Source organism: Cygnus olor, chromosome 6, assembly GCF_009769625.2.
Source record: "Cygnus olor isolate bCygOlo1 chromosome 6, bCygOlo1.pri.v2, whole genome shotgun sequence".
Classification (NCBI taxonomy): domain Eukaryota; kingdom Metazoa; phylum Chordata; class Aves; order Anseriformes; family Anatidae; genus Cygnus; species Cygnus olor.
This window is the reverse complement of record NC_049174.1, coordinates 17,962,688-17,984,477: the sequence shown is the minus strand read 5'-3', so window position 1 is coordinate 17,984,477 and position 21,790 is coordinate 17,962,688. Positions and strand designations below refer to the sequence as shown.

General features: G+C 47.0%; 1 protein-coding gene across 1 annotated transcript; it reads right to left on the bottom strand.

Annotated features, from left to right (window-relative positions):
- Positions 1-1,783: 1,783 nt before the first annotated feature.
- CHRNA1 (cholinergic receptor nicotinic alpha 1 subunit) lies at positions 1,784-21,787 on the bottom strand. Its single transcript, XM_040562024.1, has 11 exons — positions 21,063-21,787; positions 11,556-12,113; positions 9,842-9,987; positions 9,660-9,704; positions 9,133-9,242; positions 8,723-8,918; positions 7,866-8,103; positions 6,483-6,706; positions 5,116-5,355; positions 3,059-3,219; positions 1,784-2,545 (listed from the first exon to the last, which is right to left on the bottom strand). The coding sequence occupies exons 2-10, from the start codon at positions 11,593-11,595 to the stop codon at positions 3,088-3,090; spliced, it is 1,371 nt and encodes a 456-aa protein (XP_040417958.1). The 5' UTR covers positions 11,596-12,113; positions 21,063-21,787; the 3' UTR covers positions 1,784-2,545; positions 3,059-3,087.
- Positions 21,788-21,790: the final 3 nt, after the last annotated feature.

The window sequence follows — 21,790 nt, the reverse complement described above, 5'->3', positions numbered from 1 at the left end:
GAAAGAGATTTGGGATGACTGCATTTCAGAGGGTAAAATGTCCGTGGCACAGCAGAAAGTAGCTGAAGGTCAGCTAAAGGAACGTGAAGGGGAAAGTTAATTGCCAAATTGTTTAAAAATTGGAAAGAGCATCAGAGTTAAAAAGATGGAGACGTTCCAGTGGGCCATTCTTTTAAAGACATAAATAGGGTGTTATCCACAAGATCAAAGTGAACGAAACCACCTCTAATAGCAAGAAGATGGCAGTCAAAAGAAGGACAAAGTAACTGCTCGGAGAGCTGTTGCTGTCAAGACAACACCTCACCCAGCAGGCCCGCAGGCTGCCTTGAGTTAAATTAGGTCTGTGTACTGCAGAGCCACAGTACTTGGATGTCATTATTTTTTGCACTTATTAGAGAAAGTTCACAGTGAGTAAGCGAGGCCTGTTTCTCATTTTGCATATCAGTAGAACTGCTAGTCAAGGTTCAGAGCCAAAATTTGCCTACTGAATACAATGGGGCAGCAGAGATGCACATGCAGGTCACCCAGGTCTGTGAATGAGAAATCGTTAGACAATTTGTACTTATACATTGACAGTAAATTAGCTTTGACAGTGACCAAGACAGCACATATACAAGCTCTGAAGCTGCTATTTTAACAGGTATGCAGACATGCTGACAATTTTAAAAGGACAGTAGCAGATGAGAAGACATAGCCTGGATGTAGGTATTCTGTTTTAATGGATGGATATTAGTAGCAGGGGCTGTCAGTGGTACCTTAGTGGTACCTAAGAAAAATATTACCACAAAGGTGATCTAGGAACATACATTAATGGCAGCCCAGACAGTCTGAGTATTCAAAACAAAAAAAGAGAGACGTAGGTAAACTTCCTCCTGAAGTGTCCTGTTGATGTTTGGAGGACTGTCTGTATGGGAAGTCAGAATACAGTGCCCAGATTCTGCAACTCAAGGAGGGAAGTTGTTTGCTGTTCCTCCCCCTACCCCCAGTGCCACATCTTTTGAGACGTACCTAGTTTATCAAGGCTCAGAGTGATACGAAGACAGAAGATTTACTGTGCGTCTAAGACATTATCAAACTATCACAAATAAAAATAAAATAAATTTCAAAACTTTTTCTTTGGAAGGAAATGACTGACAGGGCAGCTAGTTGTGTATGGAGAGAGCCAGAGCTGGAGAGGTGAGCCCGTGCACACAGGCACACAAAGAGATGGGACTAGGGGACCAGTACCCTGGAGGTGTTTCGAGGAAACTGAACAAGCCTACTGCAGATGCTTACCACAAATCTTGTTACTTAATGTTTATTTTTAATGCTAAGATTCAACCACAGGTTCTCCTAAGAGGATTGTCCTGCCACGTTAGTGCCAGTCACAGTCTCCCAATTTAAGCATCATAGGCACCATTACATGGCAACTTAGCTCCTCGCAAGCTGGGGAATTGCTTGGCTCCATCCAAGAGCTGAGAACTTACTGAAGATAAGCAGAGTGGCAGCAGGCCCTCCGTCTGCCAGCAGGTTTAGCCCAGCATACATCTTCAGCCATCGATTACGAGGTTGATGATCATCCACGGAGGCAAAGATTACCAACATCAAAACCGTAAGAGCCGAGCAGAGCATTACAAGTGATTGACTGACCCGCACAAACCCTTTGCTTTAGGCGAGTACTGCACCTCACCAAAACATTGCCCAAACAGCCCCGCTGCAGTAAATGAACTATTACACAAGAGCCTAATTTTCCCCATAGCGTGTTTCAAATGCCCGTCCTCCGCAAACACGACACATTCCTGTAGAACATTAACATAATGCAAGTTATTTTATTAACCTCACAGCAAATTATTTACAGATGTTAGCAAACTAGTCTTACTGGCTTGGGCAACCAGCTCGGAAAGATGAGTAACTTGTATTCTTTGCCCCACCTCTGCTTATTTATTTTTGAGAAGAATAGACAGCACTGCTGGAACTTCCACACTGTGTTATTGAGACAAACATAAGCTTGTTGCCTGGGTTGAACATTTACTGAAAAAAACAACCCTACAATATCAAATGTCTTTGGACAAAAACAGCACTACTCGGTTTTGTCACTAGAGTGAGCTGCTGCTCAACATTTGAAGAAAGCTTGGTTAATTCAGGAGATTTGAGGGGTGGAGGTTCTATCGTTTTGTCACATGGAGTAGAACCAGTATTCACGCTTTCCATAAGAATATTCTTTGTGATGGTGTATCTGACTTTGATGCTCATGATATATTTCAGCAGAGCAGGGGACAGACAATTGTGTTTAAGATGTCATACTAAACACTCATAATTTGAAGCTGCCCCCACAATTACTCATCACTCAAAATGGAGAGTGGATACCAAGGTGTGATTGCTCTCTGTCTGCAGCTTATTTGGGTGGCCACAGAGCAGGGCTCAGCGATAGAAGAGGGTGAAAAATCCTCCTCTGCAAGTCCTTTATCGTGGGCCTGGATAGCAATAAATACGTGCGAGAGTCAACTGGCTGTGGATCCTTCCCACAACAAGGAACATTCCCTCCTCTTTGCTGGACCAGGAGTTTCTGTAGGTAGAGTCACACATGACACTCGTTTCAGGTTTGTACGTGAAAATCAAGTGCTTAACCAAGGAGTTCGAGACATTTCTGCTGGTTACAGCCCATGTTACAAGGAGAGTCATTTGTGACACTGCCAATACAAAAACCACAGAGCAGATATTGAAACCAGCTTGGAAGCTAAAGCTGGATACAGATTTACTGCTCAGCTAAAGCTTATTACTGCTATTGATGTCACTTGAATTGTGTCTGTGGGTTACAAAGTCAGACAGTCTTATTAATACATTAACATTTCTAATAAATGGTAAAATGGACCAAAACCTGGCTGACAGCCATTCGGTCTAGCAGTAGCACAAGTATGTCTTTTGGCAATGAAATGGCACCAAGCAGCAGCTCAGAAGTGCTAAGTATGGAGCCTTACATTTTATTATTCCTGCTCATTCCCAGGGGAACTGAGTCCTGCCTGTGAAACTTCCAGGGGCTGGCCAGGTTTTGATGGTTAAGATGCTTTCAGATGCTTACCAGGGCAGCAAATAGTTTCCATCTGATGTTCATCCTTGCTGATTTAATTCAATCAGGCGACCAGCAAATACAGCTAGTGTTCCAATAATACAAACTAGCATAAATATACCAAGGAGAAGATGATCGATCACCATCGCAACAAACTTCCACTCTTCTGCAGCCTGAGGAAGAAAGAAAGGAGATAGTAAAATCTCTGCAAAACTGTGTCTGCTGTGAACATTCTTGTAATTTACTGTCTTGAACAATGGAAGGGCTCTTCAGTAAGATCCACTGGTATGCAAAAAATACTCATTTTCTTTGCAAAATCAGGTCAGTGATTCAGAAATCCTAAGCTACCTAGAAATACAAGTTTCAAGACTAAATTGTTAAAACACCTGATAATTTGGTGAACAATTTCATTTTAAATAATGCTGGAAAGCCTAATTTTTAGTCAAATGGTTGCTTTTGAAAGACAGCTTAAAAAAAGTAGGAAGCCAAACAATTAGTTTGACCCAACTGGCTTTTGTTTTCCTATTGCCTTTTCGTTCTAATGGGATGCCTAAGCAATTACTCATTAATTTAGCTCCAGTCTCTGCTTTCCATGCCTACCATGCACTCTAAGGTCTGGGACAGCCTTCTCTGCAGCTCCCTTAGTCTTTTTCCCTCTCACAGATCATGGCACAAACCAGCAAAGAGCAGAGGGTGGGGCATGGAGCGCAGCAGGGCCGAGGGCTCGGCATTCCCACCCTGCAACTCTGCCCTACAACCCAGGCGCCCTGGCCTGAGGCACCCTCTTCTTTTGCCTCAGGTGCACCACAAGTAGAAGGGGCTGCTGTGAGTCATCTAGAGGAGGACACTGTTACCAATACTGCTTCGAGGTTGTTCATAAGCAAATGCAATGATGTGACAAGCCTTCAGGAGCCACAGCCTGAGGTTTATTTTTGGAATTTGATTTTTGAAACCCTCTGGAAGTGGTGCCTAGATGACACAAACAGCTGGGCTCCACTTCCGAAGGGAGCACTTGCCAGTAACTGGAGACCCTCCTTGTAAGTACAGGAGGAAGCAGAGCCCAGAGGCACTGAAACCACGCCAGCCCTGCTGAAGGTAGCACTTTATCTGCCGAGGAGCCATTGGGAACACGAGACTATGACCGGAGCCATCTCACACGCTTCTGGAATGTGGTCACAGGAACAAACACTGGGGTGTAAATTCTGCCCGAGTGGAGGAGAGGCCAAATTATCGTCCCCGAGAAGCCCCTCCCCATCTGCAGGCTAGCTGTCACCGCTAGACATCCACTTCTCAGCAGGAAGCAGCTGATCATTTAGAAAGGTGAGGGATTGGTACTGAGTTACCTGTTCAAAAGCTGTGTGAGCTGCAAAAATTGAAATGAAAGAGGGGGTTAATTGCATCGAACACACTAGGAGGAGGCAGAGCTAGGTTTTCCTGGGGAACACGGCCATATGTGACTCTACACGCAGTTATCCTTCCTTTGGCTTGCAATGTGGAAAAAGACAGTAATCGGAGTAGCTCCTGATGTGTTTCACTTGCAGGGACTACTTGTAGCATTCATGGATCAACAGAAAACCTTATCAAAACAGGAATTATCATTTGGAAGTCACAGTGGCTTCTCAAAACTACATCTGAATTCTGCAGTTGGGCTTGCTTCCTGGCTTGTTAAGATTGCTTACCACAGGGGGAAGACGCCCAAGCTGGGGACAGGAGGAATGGTTCTTGGAATTGCTAACAGTTCTGGAATCTGCGCTGCTACTCACACTCCAGCTCTGTGGCTTCACATACCACATTAAGAAAACCATAGCACTGCTACTTTATTATTTTCTCTCTCTCTTTTTTTTTTTTTTTTTTTTTTTAACTGAGATTCAATTGCTATCTGTGACTACTACCTGTAACTCCTCAAAGAGTGAATCAAGGGCAGAAGACTGTCCCCTGCTAAAGCCAAAACAGGGTTTGGAGTGTTGCCTTTTTTTTTTTTTTTTTTTTTGAGTCATGGATATTTTGCCAAAAAATGAGATGTAGGAGTTTGAAAGCAAGAAATGAATCATGCACAAAGAATGCCTTACATTACTGGATTCTTGGTCCGATTTCATCGTTTCCGCAATGTATTTGATTCCCTCTATAGCATTTTTCACATCTGGATTTTTGGTAAGTGGGGAGTAGAAGTTGACAGGCATAGGACCTGGCTTCCCAGATATTTCAGAAATATCAATATCTTCTGCAAAAATCCTTTTGTCTGGTTTATTCCTGGATGGTCGTTTCATTGTAGAGAAAAACATGATGTTTGGGATTGTGTCAATAAAGATCTGAAAACAAAGAGGCAGAAGAGGAACGTTTCTGTTTGGAGGGGCTGCTTTGCAGATGCAGCTCTGCAATAAACAAGGGCAAGCTGCTCAGGTCCCAGATAACTTCCTGTCCTGGGCTCACTAGAAATTCCGCTTTGGAGTATGTCACACCACATGCTGCATTCACACTGTGTCTGTGTCATCCGCAGGCCCGTCACACACTTTCTGGAAGTGATTTTGCTCAGCCGTGTAGCCGGCAGAGGGTCTCCTGGCTACTTATGCCTGACTTTGCTATTCCAATAGTTTATTATTACAAGCCTTATAGGCACATGTAATTTCCTTTGGCATAAGGGAGCCTTACTTCCAGATCAGTTTTAAGCACATGCAGTGTTTGTCATTTCAAATCTCTCTTCTGCAGTGTTCTTTGTGCTGCAGAACAAATCTGATGTAAGCTGTAGCCTTAAAAGGAAATCCGCAGAGCAACCTCCTGTTCATGTCATGGCTTAATATGAACCTAGGCAGGCTTATAGAAGATAAGAATAACTGGCTGGGTCCCCTTTGGTACTGTCTGCCTGGAAAAGAGCTCGCAGTAACGGACACCCAATTATTTCTACACCTCACGGTCACCACTTAGGCTGGTGTGCAAACATCTCCTTGCTTCCCAAGGACTGCAGAACTATTGGAAAAGTACAGAGAAGACCTTGGCTCTTGCTAAACTGTCTTTTGCAGAACGGGAAGCTGAGCACAGCTATCCCTGGCAACCTTTGCGCTCCCAGTTCACACGATCTGATGGGCTTGGCCCTGGGCAGGCAGAAGTGGATAATTAGACTAGCAACATCCCTCGGGCCCAGCTGGCCAGCTTTCTCCTCCCTGTACCCTAGCTGCCCATGCTTTGCCTTGCCCGTTCCCTTCAGGACTTTACCCAGTGGGCAATTCTGTTACGTAACGGAGCAACTTGGCAGTCTCGTTGCCTTTACACACAACTAGGTAGGAAACGCTGGCTCTTGTGCCTGGAGAGATCTAACATGATGCATCTACTTCCCTGATTCATGCTGACTTCTAGGAGAAAATCCTCCAAAAAAAACCCCACAAACAACACACACAATGCTCTGTGGAAACCACAGAACATGCAAAAGCATCGAGCTCACCTTCCTGACCCAGTGCGGCATGGTGTGAGTGCTGGGGGAGCGGTGGTGGGTGTTGATGACGATGACCGTAATGATGATTGAAGCGATGACAAACACCATGGTAAACAGCATGTATTTGCCTATCAGAGGCACTGCGCTGGAGGTGGAGGGAATCAGCTCCACAATGACCAGAAGGAACACAGTCAGAGACAGCAAGACAGAGATGCTGAGAGTCATTTTCTCACCTGCCATGCCAAAACACAAAAACAAACTAATTATAATAAAGAAAAACAATAACTCTGCTGTTCATATAATTCAGAACTGAGACCATCAATTTGAGAAGTTCAGATGTGGATGATGGTTATCCACACACATGCATTTTCATGCACCTGGAGCGCTATCAGCACTCTCAGCACCCAAAGTGGTAATGCTGCTGGCCAAACCCGACTGCCTCACACAGCCCCAGGTCCAGCAGTACAATGGAAGTCACCAGACAGGACTAGGCTGAGGTACAGGTGGTGGGTATGGAAAGCTTACTTGCCAGGAGCACTTTATGAGCTGTGGGATTTGAATGATGAAGTGCATGCACCTGATTAATGCCTGCTCCAGAGCCTTCTGGGGTCCACCTGCCTCAGCACAGCATGAGCCTGCCAGAGCGCAAGTGAGCGGACAAAAAAAAAAAAATCACGTCTGGCACCAGAGGTCAGCTGCTATGGGGGACATTTCGGTACTTAGGATGTCAGAACTGAACCACAAATCATGATTCACACAGCTTTTTTCTATCCACTTCAACTTTCTGTAAAGTTCTCCACCCAAAGAACTTGCGTTGGAAGTCTTCACAGAAGGGGCTCAGTGAAATTTAGCAGTATGAGAAGCTGGGCAAGGCAGAATGAACAAAGCATGAGACATGGTAGCAGGGAGAAAGAGCTTTCTTCAGCAGAGGTGCTCAGCAGGGACAAAGCAGGCCAGAAGAGGCCAGAATTACTCCATGTCAAACAAGCCAACGTGCGCACGCAAATGACAAGGTGGCTGCTCCAGCACGGTGCAGAGGGGCCTCAGGCCCCCCGCTTGCTCATGTACTGTGCGACGTACAACTGTACTAAAAGCCTGAGTGACAGAATAAGAAAATCGGCTAGCCAAATCATTGTTTTGCAGAAGTTAGTTAACTGGACAGTTAATCAGTGTTTTCCATAGGAAATCAGCCCAATTTGTCCATATTAATAGTTTCAGCTTTCAGAGCTTACCTTTTATTTGCAGAATATTTAGACCTGTTATTTTGAGCTGAAACATCTGTTTAGCAAACACTACCTCTTGGGTTGGGTGGTGGCTTCAGGTGCCCAGAATTTCCCCAAAACTTGTTAGAAGAGCCATCTTTATGGCAGTAGAATGAATAAATTCACATACCTGAATCCGTGGGCAGATAAAAAACCAACCCAGTTAAAAATGAGAAAAGCAGGCAGGGAATGATGACATTGACGATGAAGTAGAGAGGCAGGCGCTGCATGAGGAAGTGGTACGTGATGTCCAGGTAGGGCGTGTCGGGGCAGCAAGCGTAGTAAACCCAGTGCTTCCAGCCCCGGTAGTCCTTCATCACCCACTCGCCGCTCTCCATGAAGTTGCTCAGGTCAGGACGATCACTCTCCTGACAGAAAATAAATAATAGAAATAGAGTATTAGATGTTCTGAACAAAACCTAACTTGGCAGTCACTCAGGAACAGAATTTCCAATAAGTCAGGCACTTTACGCATCTTTGTAAGCAAAGCAACCACTCTTATTTATGTGATTTTGCTTTAGAACATCATCCTTTGCACAGAGCTCAACTGAATGTTTTAAAGAAGGAATCAGGGATAGTCCACTGAAGGGAAAGATTAATTAAGTATCTACAGGTTGGCGACATACCTGAAGAGACAGGGAAAGAGTCCTTGTAAACAGAAAGTCATAAGCAGATAAAAAGTTATCCCCCCCAAAATAAGGAAAACAAAAGCAGAATGTGCAGCACCATAAGGAGTGGCATGAATCTGTAAGAGGATAGGCAGGCAGGAAATTTGGGGAAGACATGGGAAATAAGTATACTCAGAATTTGAGAAGTCAAACTGGGCAATTTTTGTGATCGGTCTATAAACGGGGCTTCTGTATTATACAGGTAGTGTCTGCTTGTTTTTCAGTCAAAACACAGTTATTTTCCATTCTAAATCTGAGATTTCTCTAAGAAGGTACCCAGGTCTTTACTGCTTTTCCCAGTTACCAAACTGTTGCTTACCGGGTTAATAACCACCACCGTACCATCATACGTCCAAGTTCCCAGCTTCATGCTGCAGTTCTGCTGGTCAAATGGGAAGTGCGTGACAATAATTTCACAGTAACTTTTAAAAATGGCAGGTGGCGTCCAAGTGATCTTTCCTGTGTGTTCCAGAAGGACTTTGGTGTATTTAACAATGGCAAAATCACCGTCTGCACTGTGAAAGGAAGGATGTTAGCAGCTACCCAGCGGCCTAGGAGCAGCCTAGCTGTCTGTGGAAAGCAGTTGGTGCTCAGCCTCTGGTCCTTGCGGTGGGATGGGATTGCTGTGGGACAGGATTAGAGAGCAGGCAGTGCAAAAACACCCTCCTGTCTCAGTTTTCATAAAGGTGCTACTGGGCAGAGATGTCCTTTCCTTCCTACACTGCTTACTTGTTGTAAAGGACAAGGTCCGGGCGCCAGATGTCATCTGATGGGATGCGGATCTGTTTCACGCCGCCATAGTCTTCTGGATTCCACTTCAGGTTGACGTCTGTCCATTGCTGCAGAGGGAGGAGTTCAGCCAGGGAGAACCTCTCCCAGCACTGCTTGATACTTCCTAGAGACACCCACCTCCCTAGCTTTGGGTCGTGCAGGTAAGCATCAATATGTGTTACTGGGTCCCACAGATTTTTTGTTGTTTTTAACATTAACTTCAATATTGGTTTAAGACACTTAATCCAAAATAAATATACCCAAAGCCTACTGTTTGAATTGCTATCAGAGAAGGAATATTCAGGTGCAAAATGATTTTCTTAAGGCCACTAGTGTCCAAAGCTTTTTGTTCTTGAGGCCCTAGAACGAAGAAATACTCCACCAGCTGACCCATTGGTCCAAGTTGCCCCCAAAAGTAGTTCATTCCTGGCTGTGTCTAGCACATTTATTTGAACAGGACAGAATAGTTAGCAATATTTAGTTACCTGCTTCAGACGTACGTTGGTTGTTACAATCTGATTTACTTCATCCTTAAAAAAATAGAAAGAAAGAAAAGGAGACACCAGCAGCAGACACCAGGATTAGAGGAGAAGGAAAGTGACGGCATTTGGCGATACCCCGTCAACCAACAGTGCCATGTGCACCGTGCCACACGCCCATACCGTACCACGTTAATAAGCTGAATGAGCTGCAGCCCAACCGTGACGACAACGGCATCCCGATGGTCCTCGACAGGCCGCACGACCTTGTTGTAGTCCCTGAACAGGTCCTCGACGAGGCGTGTCTCGTGCTCGTAGCACAGGGCCAGCCCGGCTGCGAAGGGCAGGAAGGTGTCAGTGGGATGGGGCAGGGGACATGCTGTGGGGCCAGGCACAGGGCAAGTGCCACCAGAAGCTAGGCCCCGTGGCTGGCCAGCGCCAAGCCCACCTTGTGGCTCCTCTCTCAGTTCACCTGTGTGCTGCAAATGCCACCAGCAGGGGCAATTGCTTATCTGATCTGCAGGTCAGATCAGGATGAAGGCAGCAAGAGCTGCCAACATGTAGATGGCAAAAACAAATGGCCGTGACTGTGGAAGTCAGACTGTGCGTTAGGAATCAATCCCCTGCAGGCTCTCCCAACCCACGGCTGTGGTTGGGCTCAGCATTTACAGACAGTTCAGCACAGAGGATACCCATCATCAGGAATTTCTTATGTCGCTGCCCTGTCCGCCTTTGATCCTATGGTCCTGCCAGTAATAGTGATGTTAAATGGGGCCAACCTCAGCCATTTGGGTGAAAGCATTATCCAGGCTCTTCCACCTGAGGCCTACGCAGAACAAGATCCTTCTGATGCCGGGAGCCACTCCGGCAGCACCCAGGAGGGCAGAGAAAGAAGCAGTTCACAACTTGTGCTCATATTTCTATGTCCTGTGCTCCCTTGTCTGCTGAGCCACCTACCCCTCTTAATGGCAGCGAGAGGCGGTGGAGAACAGCTGAGCCTCACCACAAGCATGTTTGGAAGATCTCTCCCTTGCCTTTTTGTCTCTCAGTACAGGTCCTGGGCTGTTGAATTCAACAAGAATTTTGCTGCTGACTCCAGACTAAGCCAGGATTTCCCCTTATTTCCTAACTGCCTTTTCACCAGGTCCTCTCATACAGCTAAGCTGAGATGCCAAGGATTTTGTCTTAGCCTTGTCCTGTCACCAGACGCTATTAAAATACCTGGGTGTCATTGCAAAAACCCCGTGCGGGCCCTGAGCAGCCGGGCACTGCTCGCTTCCCGATGGCTGCTTTCGCTTCCTACGCTGTGATCATAGTGTCACAGCTAGGTTAAACATTTTGCTATGCTTTATTAATCCAATTAAAATCCTTCACACAGTTACCTTCTGGAGGGGCTTGGTAGGAATTTGGTATACTTCTTGATTTTGGTGAAAAAGGTTTAGGATCACAAAATCCTTATTCTTCCAAAGGACAATTTACAGAGAATTATCCTGGTACAACATACACAGCTGCAAAACTATTCTGCATCTTTGTCGGTAGTCCTGAAACTGGTGAAATTTTACACTTCAAACCATGTTTGCTAGACCCTCTCATACACTGGGAAATAAATTTAGCACTAGAGTAAATGAGAGCATGGCAAAAAGATGGCAAACACACAGAGAGGAAAACAACTAAACACAAACTTCTCACTTCAAACTGTCTGAGGGCTGAAATTAGGAATGTTTTACCTGCTATCAGAGCACGCCAAAGCTCTTATTTGAGTGATACGGCATGTCATAAAACCTCCTTCTGGACAGGCTGCTCCCAGAACACATGCATTTATACAAATGCATACACAAAGCTGTGCTCCCGCACCCTCCCAAGGACCCAGCCCAAGACAATCGCTGAACCACGCTTGTTTACCTGTGGAGAAGACGAGGAGGAGCACACGACAGATCTCCATCACCTGGGCTCCCTCCTGCTGCAGCTCCACGGAGCCCAGAGCGCACTCAGTGCCTTTAACATCTCCCGGGGGGGGGGGCGGGGGGCTGGACGGCCTCCTGCCAAGGGGCCGGATTGATACAGCCGCCGAGGTGTTGCCTTACACCACCTGTTTTTGGGAATGACAGCTGAGGGCCACCGCACCGGCTGGGGAATGGGAGCACAATGTGTTTCACCGGTAAAGTATCTCCTACTGTTTACAGAAGGCCGTATTTTCTAAGTGGCACTGTGATTTGTGTTTAATAAATAAGAAAGGACTGTCTGTAACGTAGCAGGGCATCACAGCGAGACTGCAGAACCTTCCCAAACTAGAGACCAGGCCATGTGTGCATCACCCTCTGACTGGAGTGACTCATCAGATCTGGGATTTTATTTCTCTCAGGGAAAACAGCTCGGTCACTTATTTCTGATGTACCCTCATTGGCATACAGGCTGAATTCTGGGAACTGGGCTGCTGTTCCTATTGCTTTGCAGGTGGATCTGTGAAGACATGAAAAAATACATTCAAGAGAGATCCATCACCTGGAACCTACTGCGATGTTCAGAAGGTACTGGGTAGTGTCCCTACCCTGACAGCTACAAGCTAACCTAAATAACCTGGAGTAAGAGAGAAAACCTTCCCATAGATAAGCTTACTGAACTGTGGAAGGGCAAATGGTAGGGATATGTTTCCATATCTCCAGTCTCCATAGGATTAGTTTCCATAGCAGGGTAGATCCAGTGGATTCCTCCAGGGCATGCTGATGCCTGCTTATTAGCACCATAAATCACCCGGAAAAGGGGTGAAGAGCTAGGTGTTTGGTAATTACAGTGGGAGATATGGGCAAGTAAAGACAAAGACCATCTCTGAAGAATTATATAAACAAATATATAAAATAAACAGTGACTTCCTCCGAGCTCACTGATGTCACGCAGGATCAAAACTACGAGACAGACAGTTCTGTGAAAGGCTCAGCTCGGTGCTCAGCATAGTGAGGAAAGACAGCCTCTTGGTTCCTAGGAAAGGAGAGGAAGCAACAAGGAAAGACAATGTTGCTATAATCATGGTGTCCTGAGTGCTGCTGGCAGTTCTGGTCCTCTGATTTCAAGGGGAGAAAATTGCAAAGACATCCAAGGTAGAGAATGGCTTCCGTACCAGGAACAAATAGATAAGAGTACGGCCTTCCAGCTAGAAGAGAAGCCAGAGGGAGAAAGGGCTTTGGGCAGGGTCTGTAAAACGGTCTGGAGAAGACAAAAAACCACAGCTAGATCAATTAGCTTCACGCTACTAAATACAGGAGTGATTCCTGTCACAGAAACCCCATCGTCACAAGGCACAGGGGGCTGGCACTGCATCCCGGGGAGCGCTGCTGGATGCAAAAAAGCACTTCTGCCTAGGCACCTGCTGTTCGGAGACAGGCTGCTGGTCTGGATGGCCAACACAGCCACCTGTACGCAGCGCTCTGAACATCCTTTTCTGGAAAACATTCCCCACAAAGAGCTTCCTTCGCTTCGCCTCTGGGTGACACCAGCTGCTCTTTGTATGTCTTACAGACATCCTTTGTGCTGCCTGTCAGCTGCGTCAGTGCTTCATGATGGATGCCTTAATTTTATTTTGTTTTATTTGCATTTGTATTTCTTTTTAAATCACTCCCCCTCGGCCGCTCTCCTCCACTAACCCGGCACTCAGCCTCCAGGTTTACATTTACCCTCCATCCACATAGCTCGGCAGGGCTCGTGTTCCAGCCGGCAGCTCCCATTGTCCCCGCGATCTCATTTCAAAGGGGCGGCTGGCTGCTCCCCAGCCTTGCCCAGGGCCAGCAGCTGCTGCACGGCCGGCCGCAGGCATTGCGGCGACGCCAACAATGCCCTTGGGTCCCACGGGCTCCATAACGCAGTCCCTGCATGCAACGCAGCACTGGCCGGTCGGCTCCTGAGCAGATGCAGGAGAGCAAAACCACTGCCTTCAGCAAATGGTAGCTGCTGGGTGACACAGGCTCGTGTCCCTCGGAAAGGTCTGGCTGTCTGCAACAAGCAGGGTGGAGAACCTGCAATACTTTATTTAAAATCTTCAGATTATTTATATGTAATTCCCACATAGAATAGCCTTTTCACATACATTTAGCTCCAAGGTTTCTGGCATGGTTTGTGAAGCCCTCCTCAGATTCCAGGCAAGCCTATTTCTCACAGTGCTAGGGCAGAACAGGTTGCACTCACATAGATTAAAAACAAAGCAAAAAACCCACAACTCCCTACTATCCAAATTCAGGATATTGTTTCTATAATTTGCACATCAGGAACAAGCTCTGCAAAGGGATGCTGCCCACTCTAGCCTGAAGGAAGCCAGCCATGAACAAACACCACTGCAGATAAGTCTTTTTGGCAGGGTGACACCACACAGCCCCATTACAAGTGAGCAGAACGCCAAGTGCTTCTGACAGCGAGGAACACAAGATTTTGACTGAAATATTTGTCCTGAGTTACAAGCACAAATGCAATTCCTGAGTAGAGTGGGGGAAAGAGCAGGTGCAGGAGGCTCTGATGTCTGCAGGGGCCGCGCAGGGGAAGCGAGAGTGAAGCTAACAAAGAGAACAGAGATCACCTTGAACAATGCTGCCAGTAATGGGATGCTTACACCCCTGTTCCCCACACTGCCCACCCCATTTTGTGGTGCCTTTGTTCATTTACCCTTTGCAGAGGGTAAAGCCACCTGCGCCTCAGCCATCCTCTTGGGGGTACGTGCGTTGCCGTGTGGGGAGCTCAGCTGCTCATCACGATAGACTTGCGTGTCGAATTCCACTTGGTGGATGTTATATCAGGGAGAGTAAGGGCATAACAGCTGAAAATATTAGCAATATTAGCAGCGTGTTTTATATATAATTTTAAACTTGCAAATACAGTAGTTGCAGATTATAATGCAGTTTGGTGTCAGAAGAGCGGCATTGCTGGTGACAGCAGCTCATGGCCACGCTGGATAAGAGAAGGCAGCTGGCTGGACATCGCGTGGACTGGCCACGTGCTGGTTACCCCTCCAGCTGCAGGCAGCAGGACACCCATCCTGCTGGGAGCCATCTCCCACAGCCAGTTGCTCGTCACGATCACCACCAGGTCATGACAGGTGAGCAACAAGGGGCAGTGGGCACAGCACCGCGTTTCAGAGGCTGCTGTTGCAAGCCATCTCTTGGCAGAGCATGACAGAGGGAGGAAATATTTTCAGTGCATTCAAGGAATTAACAAATCCTGAGATCCTAATGGACTGTACTTCTGCTTAGCCCAGTGCACATAAGAACATGCTAAGCATTTGTAGATACCAACACGTATGGCATGTAGGATTTAAATCTACAATTTTAAGAAATTCAGAGTTGCAGCTTTCCATACTGAGCCATTCCACAAATGTATTTCATTCCCACTGATGTTTGTAGCAAATTGTTTTCAGTGTTTCTTTTCTTTGTTTTCTACTGCACAAGCCAAAAGAATTAAAATACCAAGAACTCATGTCAAAAGCGTGGTCGTAGTCTCTGTGGTTACAGAGCTGACATGTTGTAGCACAGACACAGTGCACATTTACCTCATCAGAAAGAAGCATGCTTCTGGAAGAGTGCTGTGAGGACAGCAAAGGGCTGACACATCCCCTCACAAAGACCTTCACGCACTGCAGGGCTTCTCAGACACTGCTGGTGTGCTCAGGGAAATCTCAGTTATGCTTGGATGGGGTTGGGAGACACCTGTACGAAAGTTATTAAAGTCCCTGCCCCTTCCCGGCAGGGCAAGTCTCCCTCTGGAAGCCTCCTACACCTCTGCAAAATGTACTCGGCCTGACACAAACCTCTGCTACTGCCTGTTGCTGCAGAAAGGTCCCATGCAAGAGACTTGTTCTAGAGGGATAAATACAGAGCAAACCAGCAATTGGATCTGAACTGTTACTCTACGACTGAAGCAGGAAGCCCCTCACCCCTCTGCCCAGAAGCTCTGTTCCTCCAGTGCCCAGACAAACATCACACAGCTGTACAGGCCAGGCCAGCAAGGCAGAAAACACACCCAGGCTTCACTCAATTTAGCCATATTCAGATCACTGTGACAAACCGGTGCCAAGCCAAGCTCAGCACCCCCAAAGCCATCCCCGAGGTTTGTTCTGAGATTCACCTATAGCCACCAAGCAGAAGTTCTCTCTCTGCAGACATAGAAAACCCTGCAAGGCACAGAAGTGACAGACAAAAGTAAAACTGGACAGAGAGTGGCCCAGGGGTGACCCGGGGGCCCCGTGGGCACTGCCAGCCCTGCCATGTGCTGACCAGGCAGTCACCTAGGTAAGGGTTAATCAAGCGCTGGGCACCTGAGGGCTCTCTGAGATCCATCTGCCTCAGGATATGGCCTTGTATCATTATATTATGTTTTGGGTACATATCTGATGCAAATTTGCTTTTATAAGTACAAAGCTGAGTTACTACAAGTGTCGAAAGCAGAGCTTGGCACTGCCTGACTTCTGGAATCGCATCTATCATCTTACCTGCATGTCACTGCATATAAAAGCTTTCACAAGAAAGGCAGCATTTGACCTGAAGGAGCTCTCTGGATGCTCACATTTACATGTTTAAATACACATCTGTTTTAAAATAAGGATTGATTCTTTGTTGGAGTAACTGCAGTGCAGACTGTTCACTTCCAGCGCTACACAAAAGCAAGCTGCTTGTTCAGCTCCTGTGAGACCTGACACGTTTCGGCCCGTATGCTGTATTTCAGAATTTTCCTAGAGACATTTTGGGGGAGCTCCACCGAGAAGCCAGTGGAAAGGAGAACTGGCAGTGTGGGAAGCATGTTTCACTGCTTAGCTCCTTCTCTTACCCAGTCCACCAGAAAAGTCACATCATCCCAGCTCATCACTGACATGAGCTCTTCCGAGCGCAGGCCCACAAGGACATCACTGGCCACAACCATCCCTACCAGGGCCATCCCTACCAAGCACTGAAGCAGTTGGCTACCGGAGCACTCCACAGCACATGTCCCACATGGCCAGCTCTGGCTGGGAGCACAGCGGTGCCCTGGAGGGCTCCACACCACAGGGTGCTCGCACGCCACAGCCAGAGCCATCCCCATCGCTCCCGGGGAAAGCACAGCAGGATAAAATTTACAACCTTGCAAAACACCTCTGTGAGCCTGCAGGAGCCCCAGGGCACCTCATTTTGTGCTAGCAAGTCTTTCATGGCCAGTGTTAGCTGAGTAAACACTGAGCAAAGCACGTCTATTTTATTTTTAGTTCTGAAACTACCTGGCAGAGCACTCTCCCTTCTTGCAAAGGGCTCCCCCTCCCCACACCCTCTCTGGTCCCAGAAAGCACGTAGCAGGGATATCTGCAAAGCATCCATCTCACCTACGGCTGCGGGTGAAGGCAGCACCCCCCTCATGGCAGCAATTGGGGCAGGAGACTCGGCTCCCCAGCCCCGCTGCCCTGTGGCTCCCGGGGGCCGAGCCCTGCTCCTTCCCATGGCAGGCCTGCCTCTGTGGGGTGTACTTCAACAGCCACTGACTCCATGCCAAAATACGCACTTTTATTGCTTACCTTGCGATCTTTGCCAGTACTCGCACAGCTTTTTGTTGGTAATGAATGGAAAATACTGGCTTCTGTGGTTCCTGTTGTGCAGCTCTCACCTGCCACGCTCCGGGTTTATTTTGCCCCCTTGCAGGCTGCAAGCTCTTTGCCACGTTTGTCCTCTGCATTGGCCAATAGTGAGCTTACAGGTTGTGTTTATAACTGATGAAGGGGGAAAAAAACAAAAACAAAAAAACTCTACTGAAGAAATGCTTTCAAACAGATAGCCAAAGTATTAAAAAAATAACTACACCATGCTGGAATACAGGCTGCAGCGAGCAGTGGCTGCAAGGCCCGGCAGCCCCACGGGCAGAGCCATGTGTGAGGCAGGGGCCAGGAGGTCATTTTCACTCCGTTATGTCCATGCTGACTCTGTGTTCAAGAATGCACCTGAAGCTAAATTCCTGATTTCCCTGCTTGCTAGTATTTGGGATTTGACTGAAGCTCGAAACACCACATTCAAGACAGTTGGGGAAATATCTTAGTAAACACCCAATACAGCGCGGGGAGCAATAGCAGTGTAACATAAGCAATGCAGGAGCAAAAACAGCACAAGAGAAACTGGCATTGAAACAAAGAGGTTTACCAGTCTGAATAATGTCTATTTTCAGATTAGCCTAACTGGGAAGTTTGTCTCCCTAGCAGACAATGGCTGCATCCAAGGCACTTTCTGCTAAAGACTTGGTGGTCTCTCTCCTTTCTCCTCCTCCCACACCCTCTCCATGTGCAGGTCAGCGACGCTCAGTGACGGACACCGGGAAGGACGCGGCACTGGCTGCTGTCGCTCCAGTAGGCCATGACAGCACCGAGGGCCTCATTCCTCTGGCTGCTTTCAGCACACTTACAGTGTAATGAGGGGGAAAAAGGAAAAAAAAGTCACTGCTTGTTACTCAGGCCACTGGTGCCACACTGCAGAGTCCAAGAAAAGACAGCATCTGTGCTCCTGGTTCTTATTGTATCTCTTCACATAAATAGAAGCAGACAAAGAAACAAAGGTGGCTTCTCTGACTAGAGCCCAGCAAGCAGCAGCAGTTTAGCTAGGCCAAGGCTCGCTGTTGAAGTTGCTCAATAACAGAAGACTTGGGGGTAGATGTCACAGCAGAACAGTTTCGTGCTAAATTCTTCTGGGCTTAGTGAGTGATTTTCCCAGTGAGAGCTACAATACACCACCGTATGAATATCAATGAAAAAAAAAAAAAGAAAAAGGTAATTTTAATAATTTGGACTGTCCTATTTGCATTACTGATGCAGCATGGAAAAAGAAGCAAAGAGAAAAAGCTCAAATTGCAAATTCTAAAATTCATAGCAAGAACAACAAATTGCAGGCAACGTAGCTCTTGAAAATGAATCCTGGTTGGCTGCCAAACATATTTTTCAAAACAATGCCTAATTGCCTCAGGAAATACATTAATCAAAGTGTCCCAGAGGCCCGAGAATCATTTGCTGCAATCCACTGAGGCAGAGTAGTGATAAAGACCTGAGCAATGTGAGGAGCTACGCATGTCCTTGAGACAAAACACGTGAGGGGTAGGAAAGGATGCCCAACTAAGAGGTCTTAAACAAATTCCTTGAGCAGCTCATTGACATCGCTCTTCAGAGAGATCAAATAAGAACAAATAGCACTCCGGCCACGAAGCCAGGAATAGAAATTAGAGCAGCTCATGACTCGTGCTGTCCAAACCGATGTACAGAAGGTGGCACCAAGAAGCAGCCCGTGCAGGGAGTGGATCAGGCCAGCATGGAGAAGCCCTCAGCCCGCGCAGGGGCTCTGTAGAGGCAATCAGAGGCATACTGCGGCCTGGTTGGCAGCAGCAGGGAGCCCAACACCCAAGCTTGAGGCTGACTGGGGTGCACACTGGCATGGCCAGCCCCATGCGCTGACCCAGGAACCGCAGAGAGCCCTGGCCCAGCTTTCCACAGCGTGCTCTCTGGCACATCTCCTCAGCCTTTCGCTTGTGCTGCTGTTAGCGTGCACCCAAGGCACAGCAAGCTCCTTCCTTACATGGCTTGCTCAGCAATCATTTTAATCCACAACATGCTTCCTAACCCCTGTTCTCTTGCATTACATAAGCTTTCTAGGTCTGGTGTCCAGTTGCTAAGCAGTAATTTTGCATGACTAAAAAAGAAATCCATGATTGCTAGGTTTACTAAATGTTTTTTTTTTCCTCTTTTTTTCCCTTGTTGCAATATAATTATAGCTGTAATACAAACATTGCAGAACTTTCATCAGCAGGCAAAAACAAGGTTGAGAACAGGGTGAGCACATCATAGCTGCCTTCTAGGAGCCTTTACTTCCTACTTAGTCGTTGGGGAAGGAAACGTTTGGTATAGCACAAAATTGTTTATGATAGGTTTTCCACCCTGCCAGCTAATCTGGGACAAGCAGTAGTGCCCATACGGATGCCAGAGGCAGCTTGCTTCCCCATCCCCCTGGTGCAGGGCACAGCCAGTCCCAGCAGTGTGCATGCATCCAGGCAAGCAGCAGCCCCACACCACTCAGCGTCCTTGGGCACCAGGTGCATGGGGACCTCCAAGTTTTCTCCTCTGCTAGGAGCGCTGACCAGTCATCACCGAAAGATGTTTCCTTTCTCACGCTGAAGCTCCCAGTTATGCCCCATGCATAGCCCTAAGTATTTTTCCCCAGTAGTTCCAATATTTATTTTTTATAAGACAAAGTCATTCCCTGCCTCAATCATTTTTAATAATTAATTTTATCTTCCTTCCTTTGTCCTCGGTGAAAGGTCTGTTTTCCCTCAGACCCCATTCAAATCCCTTGACCACTACCACCCTCTTGTACTTGCTTCCAATGCTCCTCATTTCTTTATTAGAAGTCCAAGGAAGGAGTTTTTCCTCAGGTCCCCCCCTGCTTCCCCCGTGCCCTTTTTGGTGCACGTGTGGTGGCTCCAGCACCCCCGCAGAGATGCATCCTGTGCTGTAGGCACACACCATGCCATCAGGTACAGGTCCTGCAGCACTGGATACCCTGAAGTCAACTACAAACTACAGATAACGCTTATTCATCATGGAAGTCAATTCATCTAAACAACAAATTGAGTCAGCGATGACCTTTGCTTCTTGTGGACCTAGGTTATTTTATCTTCATTTAAATACTGTGAATACCACAAGTATTAGCTTTCTGTACTTCCTTAAAAAGTTGAATAAGTTTAACTTAACTTTAACGTAATTGACTATATGCACATGCGAAATACCTCCCTGGTTGGCCAAAAGAAGTACTAAGCCTACTGCAACATTTATTTGGGCACTACCTGCTTGAATGGTTATCACCCAGGAAAAAAACAAAATTTCCTTAGGATAGTAACTAAAATGATAACAAGATTGAAATGGGGGCTCTAACTACACGCTTAACATGAAGTGACAATTAAATAAACACAATTACTTTCTTTTTAGTTGAAGCAGCAGTGGATGGGGACACTCAGGGCCATCAGACAACACAGGGGTGAGGAAACATCCCACGTTGTGGGGACAGCGGGAGGGAACGTGGGGGTGGCTTAGAAACAAGGCAGCAGGGAAGAGATGAGGCTGCTAGAAGGTCCCAGGCAGATGTGCCTGGGGAGCACACAGTGACAGGGGGAGCAAGGCTGTGGTCAAACCTGGCTGGTATCCAGCTGTGCCAGTTCATTGGGGTAGATAAGGTAATAACGTGCCACATGCTGTGCGGTAGATAAGGTAATGATTTATACATGAATTACAACAGTAAGTCACTTTCAGTAACACCAAAAAAAAAAAAAAAAAAAGCGACGGGATGATACTTTCCATCCTCTGAAAGCCTCTCCCTGCTCTGTCCCTGCTCTGTCCCTTCTATCAGCCCCACAGCAGCCACCTCAACCCAGAGCAACGCTCACCATGCACTTATCCTTGGGCATCCCCAGCTTCACCCTCTTCCTTCTAGAAGCCTTCACTACCCACTTCCAGGAGGGCTGCTTCTCCCCCTTCCTGGCTAGGTGTGTACAAGGATGGTGTGGTGCAGAGAGACTACTTATTGCTCACAGGAAGGGAGACCAGCTGGTTGCAATTACAAACTGATTCCTCCTCCTCCTGGTGTCTGAGGGGAGGGAATAGGTGAAACCTCCAAACAGCCTCACCTGGCTGCTCTCCTCTGGAGCAGGTGTTAGGGAAGGTGCCCAACCAAAGCATCTCCCTAACCCTAGTATCTCATTGTGTCCTTCTTCCACACAGGTCCCTGCTTACGTGCCCCAAACTGACTCACTCCTTTCTCCTTTTTCTCTTCCATTATTACCAACCCTTCAACCTCGGGCTTTGGCTTCCACGTTCCTGGAAGCTGCTGTTTCATCCTCACCCCAACTTCAGTGTGAAGCAAGTACTCTGTGAGGTATTACATTTGGAATTCGGTGCTGTATCCATCTACTCAGGGCATCTACGTAACGGTAAACTGCAATGCCAGTTTGTATATAGTTAATTATAGCAGTATACATCATTTATGAAGGAGTAGATGGCTTGATGGTACCTTTTTTTGGTTTATTTAAGAGTTCTGAAGTGTTCTGTAGAAGCACCCTGGACAAAGAAGAAAGAAAATTTCAAACGAAATATAAAGAGAAATTCCTGGGAACCT

Excerpts from the sequence above, each read along its gene's own strand:
- CHRNA1 (XM_040562024.1), bottom strand. The coding sequence starts at position 11,595 with ATGGAGATCTGTCGTGTGCTCCTCCTCGTCTTCTCCACAG. Across the intron at positions 8,104-8,722 it reads CGGTGGTGGTTATTAACCCG|GAGAGTGATCGTCCTGACCT; the intron begins GTAAGCAACAGT and ends ATTTTCTGTCAG. Across the intron at positions 6,707-7,865 it reads TTATCTGCCCACGGATTCAG|GTGAGAAAATGACTCTCAGC; the intron begins GTATGTGAATTT and ends TTGGCATGGCAG.